At 39.8% G+C, this 17,718-nt stretch overlaps 1 protein-coding gene across 1 annotated transcript in view; it reads left to right on the forward strand.

The window, feature by feature from the left end:
* Positions 1-17,718, forward strand: part of LOC126184164 (28S ribosomal protein S5, mitochondrial) — a 104,122-nt gene that overhangs the window by 69,334 nt on the left and 17,070 nt on the right. Inside the window, exon 9 of the mRNA XM_049926536.1 lies at positions 768-884. Within this exon, the coding sequence (XP_049782493.1) occupies positions 768-884 (117 nt within the window). The remainder of the gene's footprint in view (positions 1-767; positions 885-17,718) is intronic.

Genomic DNA, 17,718 nt, shown 5'->3' on the forward strand with positions numbered 1-17,718 from the left:
TGTTTTTCATTGTAATAATGTAATCTAAAAAGAAAGATGATGAGACTTACCAAACAAAAGCGCTGGCAGGTCGATAGACACACAAACATACACACAAAATTCTAGCTTTCGCAACCAACGGTTGCCTCGTCAGGAAAGAGGGAAGGAGGGGGAAAGACAAAAGAATTTGGGTTTTAAGGGAGAGGGTAAGGAGTCATTCCAATCCCGGGAGTGGAAAGACTTACCTTAGGGGGAAAAAAGGACAGGTATACACTCGCGCGCACACACACACACACACATATCCATCCGCATATACACAGACACAAGCAGACACTCTGCCCTAACTCTTTGCCTTTACAAATGTCTGCTTGTGTCTGTGTATATGCGGATGGATATGTGTGTGTGTGCGAGTGTATACCTGTCCTTTTTTTCCCCCTAAGGTAAGTCTTTCCGCTCCCGGGATTGGAATGACTCCTTACCCTCTCCCTTAAAACCCAAATCCTTTTGTCTTTCCCCCTCCTTCCCTCTTTCCTGACGAGGCAACCGTTGGTTGCGAAAGCTAGAATTTTGTGTGTATGTTTGTGTTTGTTTGTGTGTTTATCGACCTGCCAGCGCTTTTGTTTGGTAAGTCTCATCATCTTTCTTTCTTTTTAGATATATTTTTCCCACGTGGAATGTTTCCCTCTATTATAATAATGTAATCTGTTTTTGTTGAAGACACCTAAATTCTTTTCACTATAAATTTTCAACAGTTTATTTTTATAAATTTTTGTAATGAATTATTACAGTACGCTCTTGGTGGCAGAGTTGTTTTACACAAGAAAAAATGGCCTCCATTTTACACCAATCTACCCTTCTGGGATACAGTTATGAAGAAAATGGAGAAAGTTCGAAACCATGACAAGGTAGGGCATATACACAGAGTTATATAATTTGCATCTGGTCCATTGTTAAACTTTGTTTGTAATTAATATGAAAGAAAATTACATTATGAGTATTGTATGTATTTGCATGAAAAAGACTAGTACCCATTACATGAATATGAAATTGTTGCTATTAATACTCTGACTTGAAAGAAATAAAACTTCCTTGCAGATTAAAACTGTGTGCCAGACTGAGGCTCGAACTCAGGACCGTTGCTTTCCATGTGCAAGTGCTCTACCGACTGAGCTTGCCAAGCACAACCCATGACCTGTCCTCACAGCTTCAATTCTGCCAGTAGCTTGTCTCCTATCCTCCAAGCTACGAAGATGCAGGCCTTGCAGAACTAGAACTCCTGGAAGAAAATATATTGTGGAGACATGTCTTAGCCACAGCCTTGTGTATGGTTCCACAATTACGTTTTCACTCTGGAGTGAATTGAAAATGTCATTCTGGAAAATCCCCCAGACTGTGACTTAGCTATGTCTCTGCAATATCCTTTCTTTCAGGAGTGCTAGTTCTGCAAGGTCTGCAGGAGAGTTTCTGTGAAGTTTGGAAGATATGAGACAAGCTACTGGCAGAATTGAAGCTGGGAAGACGGGTGGTGAGTCATGCTTGGGTAGCTCAGTTGGTAGAGCACTTGCCTACGAAAGGCAAAGGTCCTGAGTTTGAGTCTTGATCTAGTACACAGTTTGAATCTGCCAGGAAGTGTCACTGAACTGTGAAAACATAGTTTGCTTCATGATTTTTTGTAAAGTGAGTTGATTACTAAGTTTTTATGACTCTATGACCATTATTTTTGTTACAATAAAATAACACATTGGCACCCACACAGTTAAATGATCCCTCGATTTGCTTAGCATTCAACTTGCTTTCAGATCAAGGCTTGTGTACTTCAGTATTGTTTTATCTTTGATGTCTGTACGCTCCAGTATTGCAGTATATTTGTTGCAGTTTTAGGAGACACACAGGTGGCAGGGTAACACCCAATTTCACAATAATTCTGCAAATGTGATGTCATGTGCAATATCGACAACTGCAGGAACTCCTATTGGCTTTTGTTGGTGTTCGATATGGCCTCTCACAAGATTTTATGCACGCGTTTTGTAGATTTATAAAAACTCACCATTCTTAGTACGATTTATTATAATTATTGTTGTAATTAAACGTCACATAATGATTTTTCATATAAGAGTGCTCTCTCTGAAGTGAGTTGTTTTCGTCAATAATTTAAAAGTTAAGCATGAAACATGCTTGTATTATAAATTGCAGTATGCCGTTTCAAGATGACCACTCATTGAAAATTTATGACAAAAATGTCACCATTATAAAATGTCAGTTAATAATGCATCAATGATAAAGCCTTCAAGAGATACTGTGATAACCAAGACAGGAAATTAAAACCACAGGACATAGTGCTGGCGTAATGGTTAGTGTCATGGTTTATGGGGTTGAAGGATGTAAGTTCACGTTCTGCTGCATACATGTATTTATTTTCATCTTAGTGTTGTTAACAATTTCTGGGGTTTTCTTATGAATGTGGTACAAGGGTATTCTGCAACGTTTGATGTTATTTGCGTTTCTGTCTGATTAGAGAACAAAGGATGAAATAAATATTTGGCAATTTTAGAGTCTTTGGGTAGGCACAAAACTGAGAGTACAGTTTTAATTCCTGTGACTGAAAGAGCAGAAATTAACTTCATATTCTTTCTTCTCAGAAACATTTGGCTCCTTATAACTGAATATGTGGTGTAGTTATACAGGAACCTAAGAGGACAGCTTAAATTGCTGCAAGTTAGACAGGGAGCAGTGACATTCATATTCTTTCTTGTCACAAAGTCAGTTGCAGTACTGCTGTTGTTGATACTGCGCATGACATCAGAATGTTATCACTTTTGCAGAAAGTGTTTTAAAATGAGTGTGACCCCACATGGAACTTAATCTATGAGTAAACAATGTAAAAAAAGTCTTAGATGTCAGTTTGTCTTTTTTCAAAATAGCACTTCAAGTTAAGTAATTGTTGCAGTTTAGAAAGAGTGACTATGACAGTTTTGAGTGAATTGTGCATATATTATCTATAATTATGCCCTACTAACAATGGAAGAAATGAAAGTTTGCTAGGAATTGTTTACTAAAGGAAATACAACCCAAGATAGATCTGGAGTTGCTCTTGATGAGTGTGTGTCTAGGAATAATGTATTCTAATTTTCTGTTGCAGTCTCATAATTCATGTGAACAAGGTACTGATGGGTTTATACTGATTGATATTGGTTTTTTCTGGTGCAAAAGTAACTCAGTTTTACAATGTAGTGAGCGTGATGTGGGTGGCAAAGTGTAAATTATAGAAAATGTAAGTAAGACATGTGAAAATGTAAGTAATTTGCATTTACATTGCAATAATTGTGATGCAGGAGATTCATTTTATACATAAAAAGCATGCACTGGGATCTATTGGATAAATCTAAGATTTGGTTATGTTCTGAGATAGTTAAGTGGTGAGCAGCTGGTTCTGTGCTGGCAGGTATGCTGAACATGCCTCCACCTGTACTGCAATTTGATGACGTAATTACAAAACTGTGTACAGGCCTTGAAGTTGCATGTACTCAAAGTACTTAAAGCATATGAAAGCCTGCCCTGGAAGCTGTTCAGTGTAATGAATGAAGCACAAATCTTACGCTGTCAATAGATGATTCTTACATGAAGAGAGGATACACTACTCTTAATGATATTGCATCTGTAATCAGCGTTGAGAATAAGACAGTGCTGGATGTGTTATGTATGTTAAAATATTGCCACCTTAGAAGGTAAAACATTAGAAGAAGCATGGCAGCAAAGTCACAAAGAATGATGCAACAAGAATTATAGTGGAGCAGGTGGAGGCATGGAAGTTCAAGCTACAGTAAAAATGTGTGAGATATCTCTCATGAAACACAGTGTAAAGTATTCCTATTATTTTGGGGCTGGCAATAGTAAAGCTTTCAGAGCAGCGTGTGACACAATCACATATGGTAGACTGTAAGATAACGAAACTGGAGTATAATGTGGAACACACAAAAGTTTAAGCAGTAGATTTAAGGGAACTGATAACAAGGAAAAAAGGGGCAGAGACTAAAAGGCTTAAAGGTATTGGGAGCGAAACAGACACTCTGCAAGTTTATTTTGGAAAAGCAGTCCTAGAAAACACAAGTGTACATTCTATGAAAAGAGCAGTTTGGGCCACATTTCTCCCATAAGATAGCTATCAGTGAGCATCCACAGCATATATTTTGTCCCAAAAGCAGTCACACCTGGTGCAGTTACTGAAATGTAGAGAGGCTGGTGAAACATATGACCATAAAAATAGGTTACCTTCTGTAATTTTAAATAAAATAAAACCTGTGTACAGATATGTATGATTTAAAAAAAAAATATTTACATGGAGGCACACAGAAGTGTGATGAAAGACTGAACAGTCAAATGTGGCTATATTGTCCCAAAGCTACATTATTTATTTACATGTCAAGTTCCGTAGGACCAAATTGAGGAGCAAATCTCCAAGGTCATGGAACATGTCAGTACATGAACTTACAACATAAGAGTAATAACACATAAAAATAAATGTTCATGAACCTGAAAAAAGGTCTGTCCATAAGTTTAAGTAAACACTATCTGCATTACAAAAGAATCAGCTTAATTTTTCAAGGAACTCCTCGACAGAATAGAAGGAGTGACCCATGAGGAAACTCTTCAGTTTCAGTTTGAAAGTGTGTGGATTACTGCTAAGATTTTTTAATTCGAGTGGCAGCCTATTGAAAATGGATGCAGCAGTATACTGCACACCTTTTTGCTCTAGAGTTAAGGAAGTCCGATCCAAATAAAGGTTTGATTCCTGCCGAGTATTAACCGAGTGAAAGCTGCTTATTCTTGGGAATAAACTAATATTGGTAACAAGAAACGACAATAAGGAATATACATATTGAGAGGCCAATGTCAAAATACCCAGACTCGTGAACAGATGTCGACAAGAGGTTCGTGAACTCACACCACTTATTGTTCAAACCGCCCGTTTCTGAGCCAGAAATATCCTTCTAGAATGGGAAGAGTTACCCCAAAACATAATACCATACGACATAAGTTAATGAAAATAAGCAAAGTAGACTAATTTAAGTGTCGAAGTATCACTCACTTTTGATACCGTTCGAATAGTAAAAATGGCAGTATTAAGTCTTTGAACGAGATCCTGAACGTGAGCTTTCCACTTACTATCTATCTGAACACCTAGCTGAACACCTAGAAATTTGAACTGTTCAGTTTCACTAATCATATGCCCGTTCTGTGAGATTAAAACGTCAGGTTATGTTGAATTGTGTGTTAGAAACTGTAAAAACTGAGTCTTACTGTGATTTAACGTTAGTTTATTTTCTACAAGCCATGAATGAGGTCATGTACTGCACTATTTGAAACAGTCAATGTTGCACACATCCTTTACTACCAAGCCAGTGTCAGCAGCAAACAGAAATATTTTAGTTACGCATAATAATAGAGGGCATATCATTTATATAAATAAGGAACAGGAGTGGCCCCAACACTGATCCCTGGGGCAACCCCCACTTGACAGTACCCCACTCAGATCCCACATCACAGCCGTTATCAACATTGTGAATAATGACCTTTTGCTGCCTGTTGCTAAAGTAAGAGGTGAACTAATTGTGAGCTACTCCCCTTATTACGGAATGGTCCAACTTCTGGAGCAATATTGTGAGATCAACACAGTCAGATGCCTTAGTTAAATCAAAGAATACACCAAGCGTTCGAAACTTTTTGTTTAGCCCATCCAGTACCTCACAGAGAAAAGAGAATATAGCATTTTCAGTTGTTAAACGACTTCTAAAGCCGAACTGTACATTTGATAGCAAATCGTATGATATAAAATGATCAATTAACCTTATATACACAGCCTTTTCGATAACTTTTGCAAACACTGATGGCATAGAAACAGGTCTAAAATTATCTACATTATCCCTTTCTCCCTTTTTATAAAGCGGCTTTAATACTGAGTACTTCAATCGCCCAGGAAACTGATCATTCCTAAAGGAAAAATTACAAATATGGCTAAATACAGGGCTAACATGTGCAGCACAGTACTTTAATATTCTGCTAGACACTCCATCATAACCATGAGAATCCTTAGTCTTCAGTGATATAATTATTGACTCAATCTCCCTCTTGTCTGTATCACAGAGGAGTATTTCAGACATCAATCTCGGAAAGGCAATTGCTAAGAAATTTATATGATTTCCTCTGGAAACTAAATTTTTATTTAATTCACCAGCAATGCTCAGAAAATGATTGTTAAATACTGTATATATATCTGATTTATCAGTAACAGAAATATTATTACTGCGAACTGACTTTATATCATTGACCTTGTGCTGGATGGTGCTTTGTGGTGCTAAAATGATTTAGATGGTAACATACGATGCTGTTCTGTATTGTAATGATGGGAATGAAGGAAAAGTGAAGGTATTAGAACTTTTAGAGTAGAATCGTTACAAAAGCTTGAGAGTCCTGGACAAGAAACAGATTGATTGGACTGATGCACATTGATAAAAACACCAAAAATTTACAGGCTATTGACAGAATCATGGAAGAGAGGAAGATAAGGTGAGGAGGAACTGATTATAGTGCAGGAAGGTTTTTAACATTCATAAAGTTGATGTTTTTCAAAGAAAAGTTGTAAAATTTAACAAAAATAAATTTTAAACCTTTTTTTCACAAATTTTGTTTTTTAGGTTTTAGAAAAATATAGCTCCATGATGATTCAAGCTAGAACCTTCAATTTTCTCAGCTTGTTTACATAGATAACTTAAAATGGAGTACAAAGAAGTAGATAGGGGATTGTATTAAAGTGTGTTACTGTTCAAACTGAACCAGGGCCCAGTGGAATACCTCTCAGATTGTATACTGAATTTGTGATTGACATAGTCCCTCTTCTAAGTATAATCTAGTGTAGATCCCTGGAACAACATACCTCGCCCAATTCTTGGAAAAAAGCACAGGTCGCACTCATCTACAAGAGGAGTAGTAGAAGTGATCCACAAAACTGCTGTCCAATATCCTTGACACCAGTTCGTTGTAGAATCTTAAAACATATTTTGAACTCAAGCATAATGAGTTATCTGGAACAGAATGACCTCAGTGCCAGCCAGACACTGAAAACAGCAATTGTGTGAAACTCAACTCTCACTTTTCTCACGTGACGTACTGAAAGCTTTGGATCAAGGCAATCAGATAAATGCAGTATTTCTTGATTTGCAAAAAGCATTATACTCAGTATCATGCCTACACTTATTGTCCAAAGTATGATCATATGGGGTATCAAGTGAAATTTGTGATTGGATTGAGGACTTTTGGCAGGGTGGATGCAGAATGTTATCTAGGATGGAGAGTCATCATCAGGTGTAGAAATAACTTCAGGTGTTCTCCAGGGAAGTGTATCAGGACACTTGCTGTTCATGTTGTATATTAATGACCTTGCAGACAATACTAATAGTAACACCAGGCTTTTTGCAGATGATGCGTTTATCTATAATGAAGTACTACCTGAAAGAAGCTGCATAAATATTCAGTCAGATCTTTCAGAGTGGTGCAAAGATTGGCAACTTGCTCTAAATGATCAGAAATGTAAAACTCTGCTCTTCACAAAATGAAAAAAGTAATATCCTATGATTATCATATCAATGAGTCACTGTTGATATTGGCCAGCTCATACAAATGCCTGGGTGTAACACTTTGTAGGGATATGAAATGGAATAATCACATAGGCTGTCATCGGTAAAGCAGGTGGTAGACTTCAGTTTATTGGTAGAGTACTGGAGAAATGTAGTCAGTCTACAAAGGAGATTGTTTACAAATCACTTGTGTGATCCATCCTAGAGTGTTTGTTCACGTGTGTGGGACATGCACAGAGAAGGGCAGCGGAAATGATCACAGATTTGTTTAATCTGTGGGAGAGTGTTAAAGAGATACTCAAGGAACTGAACTGAAAGACTCTTGAAGATAGATGTAAACTATCTCAAGAAACTCTATTAACAGAATTCCAAGAAATGGGTTTAAATGATGATTCTAGGAATATACTACAGTCCTCTACATATCCTTCACATAGTAGTCGTGAGGAGAAGATTTGAATAATTACTGCATGCACACAGGCATTCAAACAGTCATTATTTCCATGCTTCATATATGAATGGAATGGGAACAAACCCTAATAACTGGTACAGTGGGATGTACCCTCTGCAATGCACCTCACGGTGGTTTGTAGGATATAGATGTAGATGTATTATGAAACACTTGAAAAAATGGCACTCAAAAACTGTCCAAGTTGTATATTGAACCATTGAGACTGTTTTAGCCATTTCATCATAGTGCATTTCTTGATTGAAAAGTTGTGAGTTCCTAAATTGTTTAATGTAACTATATATATATATATATATATATATATATATATATATATATATATATATATATATATATATATATATATAATAGAGGGAAACATTCCACGTGGGAAAAATATATTTAAAAAGAAAGATGATGAGACTTACCCAACAAAAGCGCTGGCAGGTCGATAGACACACAAATAAACACAAACATACACACAAAACTCTAGCTTTCGCAACCAACGGTTGCCTCGTCAGGAAAGAGGGAAGGAGAAGGAAAGACAAAAGGATATGGGTTTTAAGGGAGAGGGTAAGGAGTCATTCCAATCCCGGGAGCGGAAAGACTTACCTTAGGGGGAAAAAAGGACAGGTATACACTCGCACACACACACATATCCATCCATACATACAAGACACAAGCAGACATTTTCAGCTTGTGTCTTGTATGTATGGATGGATATGTGTGTGTGTGCGAGTGTATACCTGTCCTTTTTTCCCCCTAAGGTAAGTCTTTCCGCTCCCGGGATTGGAATGACTCCTTACCCTCTCCCTTAAAACCCATATCCTTTTGTCTTTCCTTCTCCTTCCCTCTTTCCTGACGAGGCAACCGTTGGTTGCGAAAGCTAGAGTTTTGTGTGTATGTTTGTGTTTATTTGTGTGTCTATCGACCTGCCAGCGCTTTTGTTGGGTAAGTCTCATCATCTTTCTTTTTATATATATATATATATATATATATATATATATATATATATATATATATATATATATATATATATAAAATAGAAGGAAACATTCCACGAAGGAAAAATATATTTAAAAACAAAGATGATGTGACTTACCAAATGAAAGTGCTGGCAGGTCGACAGACACACAAACAAACACAAACATACACACAAAATCCAAGCTTTCGCAACCAACGGTTGCCTCGTCAGGAAAGAGGGAAGGAGAAGGAAAGACAAAAGGATATGGGTTTTAAGGGAGTCATTCCAGGAGCGGAAAGACTTAAAACCCATATCCTTTTGTCTTTCCTTCTCCTTCCCTCTTTCCTGACGAGGCAACCGTTGGTTGCGAAAGCTTGGATTTTGTGTGTATGTTTGTGTTTGTTTGTGTGTCTGTCGACCTGCCAGCACTTTCATTTGGTAAGTCACATCATCTTTGTTTTTAAATATATATATATATATATATATATAGTTATAATAGAAGGAAACATTCCACGAAGGAAAAATATACCTAAAAACAAAGATGATGTGACTTACCAAATGAAAGTGCTGGCAGGTCGACAGACACACAAACGAACACAAACATACACACAAAATTCAAGCTTTCGCAACAAACTGTTGCCTCATCAGGAAAGAGGGAAAGACGAAAGGATGTGGGTTTTAAGGGAGAGGGTAAGGAGTCATTCCAGTCCCGGGAGCGGAAAGAAGACTTTCCGCTCCCGGGACTGGAATGACTCCTTACCCTCTCCCTTAAAACCCACATCCTTTCGTCTTTCCCTCTCCTTCCCTCTTTCCTGATGAGGCAACAGTTTGTTGCGAAAGCTTGAATTTTGTGTGTATGTTTGTGTTCGTTTGTGTGTCTGTCGACCTGCCAGCACTTTCATTTGGTAAGTCACATCATCTTTGTTTTTTTATATATATATATATATATATATATATATATATATATATATATATACACAAAGATATATATATATATATATATATATAAAAACAAAGATGATGTGACTTACCAAAATGGAAAGCGCTGGTAGATAGACACAATAAAAAACACACAACCACACACACAAATTTCAAGCTTTCGCAACCCAAGGTTGCTTCATCAGGAATGAGGGAAGGAGAGGGAAAGACGAAAGGATGTGGGTTTTAAGGGAGAGGGTAAGGGGTCATTCCAGTCCCGGGAGCAGAAAGACTTACCTTAGGGGGGGAAAAAAGGACAGGTATACGCGCGTGCGCGCGCGCACACACACACACACACACACACCCATCTGCACACATACAGACACAGGCAGACATTTCTCCCTCTATTATATTCATATATAATTATATAGTTACATTGATAATGTTAATATTCATTGCCTAACTTCTTTTCATATCAAAAACTGTAGACTAACTACTTTCACATTGGTGTGCCAGGTCGCACTTAAATGTTTTAACATTTGTCATATATTTTTGATTAACTTAAATATTGCTGCAGTTTCACCATCAGCCCACACTTAAAGTGCATATAATTTAACTAAATACACATCTATTTTAAAAGTGAAATAAACTACGATGTGATGCACATACAGGATTTTGTTTTCATCCCCCCCTCCCTCTTACCTCCTCCCTCGTACCTCCTCCCTCTTACCTCCTCCCTCTTACCTCCTCCCTCTTACCTCCTCCCTCTTACCTCCTCCCTCTTACCTCCTCCCTCTTACCTCCTCCCTCTTACCTCCTCCCTCTTACCTCCTCCCTCTTACCCCCTCCCTCTTACCCCCTCCCTCTTACCCCCTCCCTCTTACCCCCTCCCTCTTACCCCCTCCCTCTTACCCCCTCCCTCTTACCCCCTCCCTCTTACCCCCTCCCTCTTGCCCCCTCCCTCTTGCCCCCTCCCTCTTGCCCCCTCCCTCTTGCCCCCTCCCTCTTGCCCCCTCCCTCTTGCCCCCTCCCTCTTGCCCCCTCCCTCTTGCCCCCTCCCTCTTGCCCCCTCCCTCTTGCCCCCTCCCTCTTGCCCCCTCCCTCTTGCCCCCTCCCTCTTGCCCCCTCCCTCTTGCCCCCTCCCTCTTGCCCCCTCCCTCTTGCCCCCTCCCTCTTGCCCCCTCCCTCTTGCCCCCTCCCTCTTGCCCCCTCCCTCTTGCCCCCTCCCTCTTGCCCCCTCCCTCTTGCCCCCTCCCTCTTGCCCCCTCCCTCTTGCCCCCTCCCTCTTGCCCCCTCCCTCTTGCCCCCTCCCTCTTGCCCCCTCCCTCTTGCCCCCTCCCTCTTGCCCCCTCCCTCTTGCGCCCTCCCTCTTGCCCCCTCCCTCTTGCCCCCTCCCTCTTGCCCCCTCCCTCTTGCCCCCTCCCTCTTGCCCCCTCCCTCTTGCCCCCTCCCTCTTGCCCCCTCCCTCTTGCCCCCTCCCTCTTGCCCCCTCCCTCTTGCCCCCTCCCTCTTGCCCCCTCCCTCTTGCCCCCTCCCTCTTGCCCCCTCCCTCTTGCCCCCTCCCTCTTGCCCCCTCCCTCTTGCCCCCTCCCTCTTGCCCCCTCCCTCTTGCCCCCTCCCTCTTGCCCCCATCCCTCTTGCCCCCTCCCTCTTGCCCCCTCCCTCTTGCCCCCTCCCTCTTGCCCCATCCCTCTTGCCCCCTCCCTCTTGCCCCCATCCCTCTTGCCCCCTCCCTCTTGCCCCCTCCCTCTTACCCCCATCCCTCTTGCCCCCTCCCTCTTACCCCCATCCCTCTTACCCCCCTCCCTCTTACCCCCTCCCTCTTACCCCCCCCCCCCTCTCTCTCTCTCTCTCTCTCTCTCTCTCTCTCTCTCTCTCTCTGTGTGTGTGTGTGTGTGTGTGTGTGTGTGTGTGTGTGTGTGTGTGTGTAAGAAGCATTCCTTCAGTACTTTCTCAGTTTTTCATATTTATGTCTTCTTGCAGGTTGATGACCTGCTAATTCAGTAGTTGATTCTCCTGTGGACCACTTTTGGTTTTCATTTCATAAACCTTTGGCAGCTGTGGAACTACAATAAAAATATAAACAGAAATTCAGTGGTCACCTGATAATTCAGACAGTTAGGCATCAAAACACATATACTTAAAAAAAATAGGAACTAGCCCAGATCAAAGTTTCAGTTCAGTCTGACATGGTCGGTGTTTGACGCAAAATGAATGCTATTGTTTATGGTGCTGTTGATGTTTAAGTTAGCAAGGAGCAGAGGTAACAGTTGGTAGGGCAGTCTTATGTTCTGGAGCAGAAGTGCAGGGCATGACAAAAATTATAAGCAAATCAAAATGTTATAAATCCCACAGTTTGAGCGTAAATCAAATGGAAACAGAAAAATTTCTCTTCTTTCTTAAGAAAAAAGTAGATATAAATTAACTTTTTCCAATTACTTTTACAAATAATTTTATTTCATTGATGACTGGTAGCGGTGACACAGTTTCAACTGGTGTATTATTTAGCAAAGACACACATTTCCATATCCGTTGATGAGCCAAAACATTATGATTAGGTGTTTAACAATGAGATGGAAATGGAAATGAGCGTTTGGCATCATTGGCCCGGAGGCCCCTTGCAGGGCAGGTCCGGCCGCCTTGGTGCAGGTCTTATTACATTCGACGCCACATTGGGTGACCTGCGTGCCGGATGGGGATAAAATGATGATGAAGACAACACAACACCCAGTCCCTGAGCGGAGAAAATCTCTGACCCAGCCAGGAATCGAACCTGGGCCCGTAGGATGGCAGTCAGTCACGCTGACCACTCAGCTGTCGGGGCGTACATGGTCCACCTTTTGTGTGCAGTACAATGATGATTGTGCATGGCATCAACTCAACACCACATGTCCACATTTGTGTTGTGGTGCAGGTTTTGAGCAGCCATTTGCCAGTATGACAGTGGATACGTACACAACCATCTACCTGATGTGATTCACCTGAACAGGTGAACCACTTCCATTGATCCATGGTCCAATCTCGATCATCCCATGTCCACTGCAATTGTAACTGATGATGACATTGGTCAATGTGGAAACATGTAAGGATCATGTGCTCTAGAGCCCCATTTTTAAAATGTGAGCTGAATGATGTGCTCTGAACTAATTGTGCCTGCACCAGCATTGTATTGCATCAACAGATTGCTGCCTATCCTGTTTTACATAGTAGGTAAATCTCTGACACCCATGCTGTTGGATGAGGTGGTGTAGGTCCAACACCTTGTTGCCTCTAACCACTTTCAGTAGATGCTCACAAGAGCGGCAAGCAAGAAACTGACCAGCTTTGCCATTTCTGGAATGCTTGTTTTCAGGCGCTGAGCTGTAACAGTCTTCCCTTTGTCAAAGTTGTCTGTGTCAGAGGATTTTCCCATTTGTGGCCCATATCATTGCTAGAATGATTCCCCATTCACCTCTGCTCTGCTTACATATTCCCTTACCTCACCGCATGCCCCCCAGTGCTAACAGGTGGCACTGAATTTCACAGTGATAACAGATTGCCATCTATCCTTTGGCAAAAGTGGCTTTGTAAAATCGCAAAACTTATTGTGTAAGGTGGCAAGTGGATGCCATGAACTTCATTAATGGCCATGTAACTGATTTATTCGCAACAACTAGGGACCTGACGTTTGTGATAAATGCGAATGTAGATGTGAATTATGCGTCAAAATGTAAAAAAAAATGAGGTTACCTGGTAAATGCTATTTCATAGCGAATTGTATCCAATGAACTATTTTAACAGAGATAGTTTGAAATAGCTTTATATTCTGAATTAATTGTCAACAGTGTAACCAATTTTTGGTTACTGGTATTGCACATCACCTGACGAAGGCCAATTTGGAAACATTACAGTGTGTGTAAAAATATGTTCATAAATTAAATAATGCAGGAACACAGTGACAGATCAGTGCCCTCAATGTTGTAATGCCACACCAGTTGTAAGTGAGTGAATGGTCTAATAAAAGGTTCATGCTGCTTAATGCTACATAGGACTCAGCTGTGGGACCTAACATTTTATAACAAAGAAGTGCGTTAAGTGCCTCCGCAAGATAAAGTGCAAAATTTGGTGTCGCATGGATATTTGAACTGTTGCTGCATCTCATACTGGTAGAGGTCATGACTGAACTATCTGGTTTAACACTGCCACCCTCAGCATGCAGTTGGACAGTAGCTGTTACCAAATGCTTTGTGTTGTTTGTTGCTCATATTTTTATTTTCTTATTTTGAAATGAGGTTGGCCTGTCACAGATTTCAATTACAACCCTCTTAACACCAAAAGGGATTGACAATCCCAGTGACCATGTGTCAGTTATGCTTTCGCAGAAACACGGAACAGATTTGTATGCTGGCTGACCTCTGATAGGGAGATGGTGCTTGTTACCCGACACTGTATCCCTCCCCCTCTGGTGGTCATTAAAAGTAGCTTACACATGCAGCGAACTGCCACTTTGTTGAGTCCATGTTTTTGCACTACAGTGACCAGAAAATGAAATCCGTCAACTATTTCAGCCATGCCATAGGTCTTCCACTACGATGTGAATAGAACTATCTTGGATTCTACATGCTGCACGTCTTGTCGGTTCTATGAATATCCATGAAAGGCTGAAATCAGTATTCTGCAAATTTTGTAATTGAATTGGGGAACTGAGTGTGTAAAGACAAATAATATCAAGAAACACATTAAATCGTAGAAACATTCTCTTAACTGGGGAAAGGGGGACGAGGGAGTGGTTCTGCTGCTTCTCATCAGAAATGATTTGTTGAAAGCTTAAACAGTCAGGAGAACGAAACAAGAAAAGACAATTTCAGAAAATACTATTAAAGCTTTTGCAAAAACATACATTCCCCTCAAAAGCTCCACAACCCTACTTTTTTGCTAATCATTTTCAAAGCACTTAAGTTTTGTCTTTATGGAAATGAATGTGACATTCTTTATAATTTGTATGTCTAATTATTTAAAAAAAAATAAGATGCATAATTATTACTCATAGACAGTAATAATAATAATAATAATGAAACTTTCTGTAGCTTGATTCCACAGTGCAATTTGACACTACATAACTAAATTGCTTTTTGAGAACTGAAGATGGCCTGATTCTGGACTGAAATCAATTGTCTTCAGTTAGCATAAAGCAGAGCATGTGCGCATTGAGAAAGAAACTCTTTGACTGTTTATACATAATGTATTACACCTGTGGGTAGCATTGACTCCGGACTAGGTGCAAAGCGTATTTTATTGGCCTTTGGATTGCAAACACATCTTATCGCTGTTATGTTTACTCTTCGTTTTTTATGTTTGACAGTTACATGCGTACTCAACTTCTTGAAAAGTCTCATTTATCTAACTGTGTAAAATAAAATAGTTAATGCGAATATTGGTGATTCATTGACTCAGTATTATTGAATAATGGAATACAATTACAAATTGGTGATTCCTGGAATTCTGAAGAGCTCTCAGAAAACGTGAAGAAAACAGTAGCTCCATATAAAAAAACATAAAAAAAAACGACGATTTCAATCAACGATGCTGCTGTTACAGCTGCAAGAAGATCTACAAAGGCAAATAAATGACTTTCAAACTCAAATATAAACACGAAAAACATAGTTATTGCCACAAATAGCAAGATGGGCTGAAAATATAATGAGCATCTTAATCAACGAGTCTAATACAGTTTCTCACACAAAAATGAAAGTGGAGATCCCGCAGTTTCTTCTGCAAAAAACCAGAGTTGTGGTATGTGATGGTGGACTTATGCAAAAGAACATCATCAGTGACCGCTTGAAGTTTATTGCAGCAGACAACAGTTTAAATGCCCAGGTAATAGCAGTGTCCTCGGATATTATATTGAAGCCACCCTTAGATCAATAGTATACAACATTTGGCTTTAAAATAACAGGACTGGAGCTGTCACAGAGGAAGTACAGATGCATCAAAGACGAACGACCAATAGCTGTGACCTTTGAAGCCTTCTCAGTTGATTGTGGCATCTGTGGTATCAGAAAAATGACAAGTGTAATTGTCTTGAAGTTTCACCTGAAATTCGGAATAACAGCTACTGAAACCTACCTTTTACTGAAAGAAGTGTATGGTGAAGATTGTTTATCACATATGCAAGTTTTTGAGTGGTTGAAGCATTTCCCGGACGCCCGAGAAGAAACTGAAGGTGACTCACATCCAGGGTGCCCTTCAACGTCAAGAGGATGAAAATATTGAAAAATAGGTGATTTGATTGGATCAACCTGCAGTTGAATATTCAGTCAATTGATGAAACTGTAGGAATTGACATAGAATGTGTAAGGAAAATTTTACACAGCTAATTTAACCTGAGAAAAATGTGTGTGAAACTGATGGCGAAAATTCTCATGATCAAACCGAAAGAAGCTCGTGGAAACATTTGTACTGACAATTTAAGTAATATTGAAAATGATCCTAATTTATTGGAAAGATCGGTAACATATGACGAATCTTTGTTTTTCGCTTATGATCCAGGAATTGAGTGCCTGTCCATGCATTGGAGGGGCCCAACTTCACCAAGAGCAAAAAAAGCTTGAATGAGCAAATCAAAGCAATGATGATTTTTCCCCCCCTCTCTAGGGAACTGTGTATCTTCACTGGATTTCTGAATTTCAGACTGTTAAAAAATATTATTACCTTGTGATTCTTGCTCAACTCCATGATAAAATAAGAAAAATATGCCCAAACCGTGGACAAATAATTCAAGGGTTCTGCATCAAGACAACATACCAGCTCATACCGCATTGCCTGTTAAGATGTTTCTGGTGAAGTATAGCATCCCGGTGTTCACCACCCACCTTATTCGCCTGATCTAGCAACATGTGACTTTTATCTATTCCCCAAGGTCTAATCTGCTCTAAAAGGAACAAGATTTCAGTCCATTGAAGCAGTGAAAGTAAAAGCATCACATGCCATCAAGGAGTTCACACAGGAAGACATCCAGTGCTGTTTCCTTTAATATAAAATTCACAAGGCACAATGTAGGGATAGAGGAGGAGAGTACATTGACAGTGACAATAACTAAATATATGTGTTTTTGAAATGAAATCTTTTACATCAGTACAATCCCATTATTTTATAGCCACATCTCATCTCCATTTGAGGGAAATGCCAGTCAACCGAATATGCAAATCATTAGAGAAACGCGTGCAGCGGGTATTACAGAGTGAGCATATCGGTGAGAGAAACTAATTGGAGTTTTGACATCATGTGAGGAGCATCATTGGAGAAGAAACCATATCTAACATGGCATTATGTCATGTACGGGTGAGACAGATACCATTACCAGTGAAAACAACCATGGTGGCATATCAGAGACGCAACATCACCTATGTACTTGCATTGGCAGACAAAGTGTATGTCTTGATAGGTCAAGCAATCTCTTCAGTAGTGACATGGGTAGCCAAGACATCAGCTTAGAGAAGGCATTTGCTATTGTAGGATGTAAGGTCCAGCAGTTATGCAAAACACCATTTTTTCCAAGTTCCCAAACATGTTTTAGCACCACTCTGCCGTCATCAGTGGGTTTCCATTTATTCAATCTGTAATGTGAACATTTTTACTAAATGATTACAAAATTATGTGAATATTTAGTTCAAACAGTAATTCATTTCTTTTTCTTAATAACTTTACACTTGGTGTGCCTGATCTTTCAGGACCACTTGTGTATTATTTATTACAGGTAGCTTGTCAACTGCAACCAAACAATGTTGATGAGAAATTTTGTT

Source organism: Schistocerca cancellata, chromosome 1 (assembly GCF_023864275.1).
Source record: "Schistocerca cancellata isolate TAMUIC-IGC-003103 chromosome 1, iqSchCanc2.1, whole genome shotgun sequence".
In the NCBI taxonomy this organism is placed as follows: Eukaryota; Metazoa; Arthropoda; class Insecta; order Orthoptera; family Acrididae; genus Schistocerca; species Schistocerca cancellata.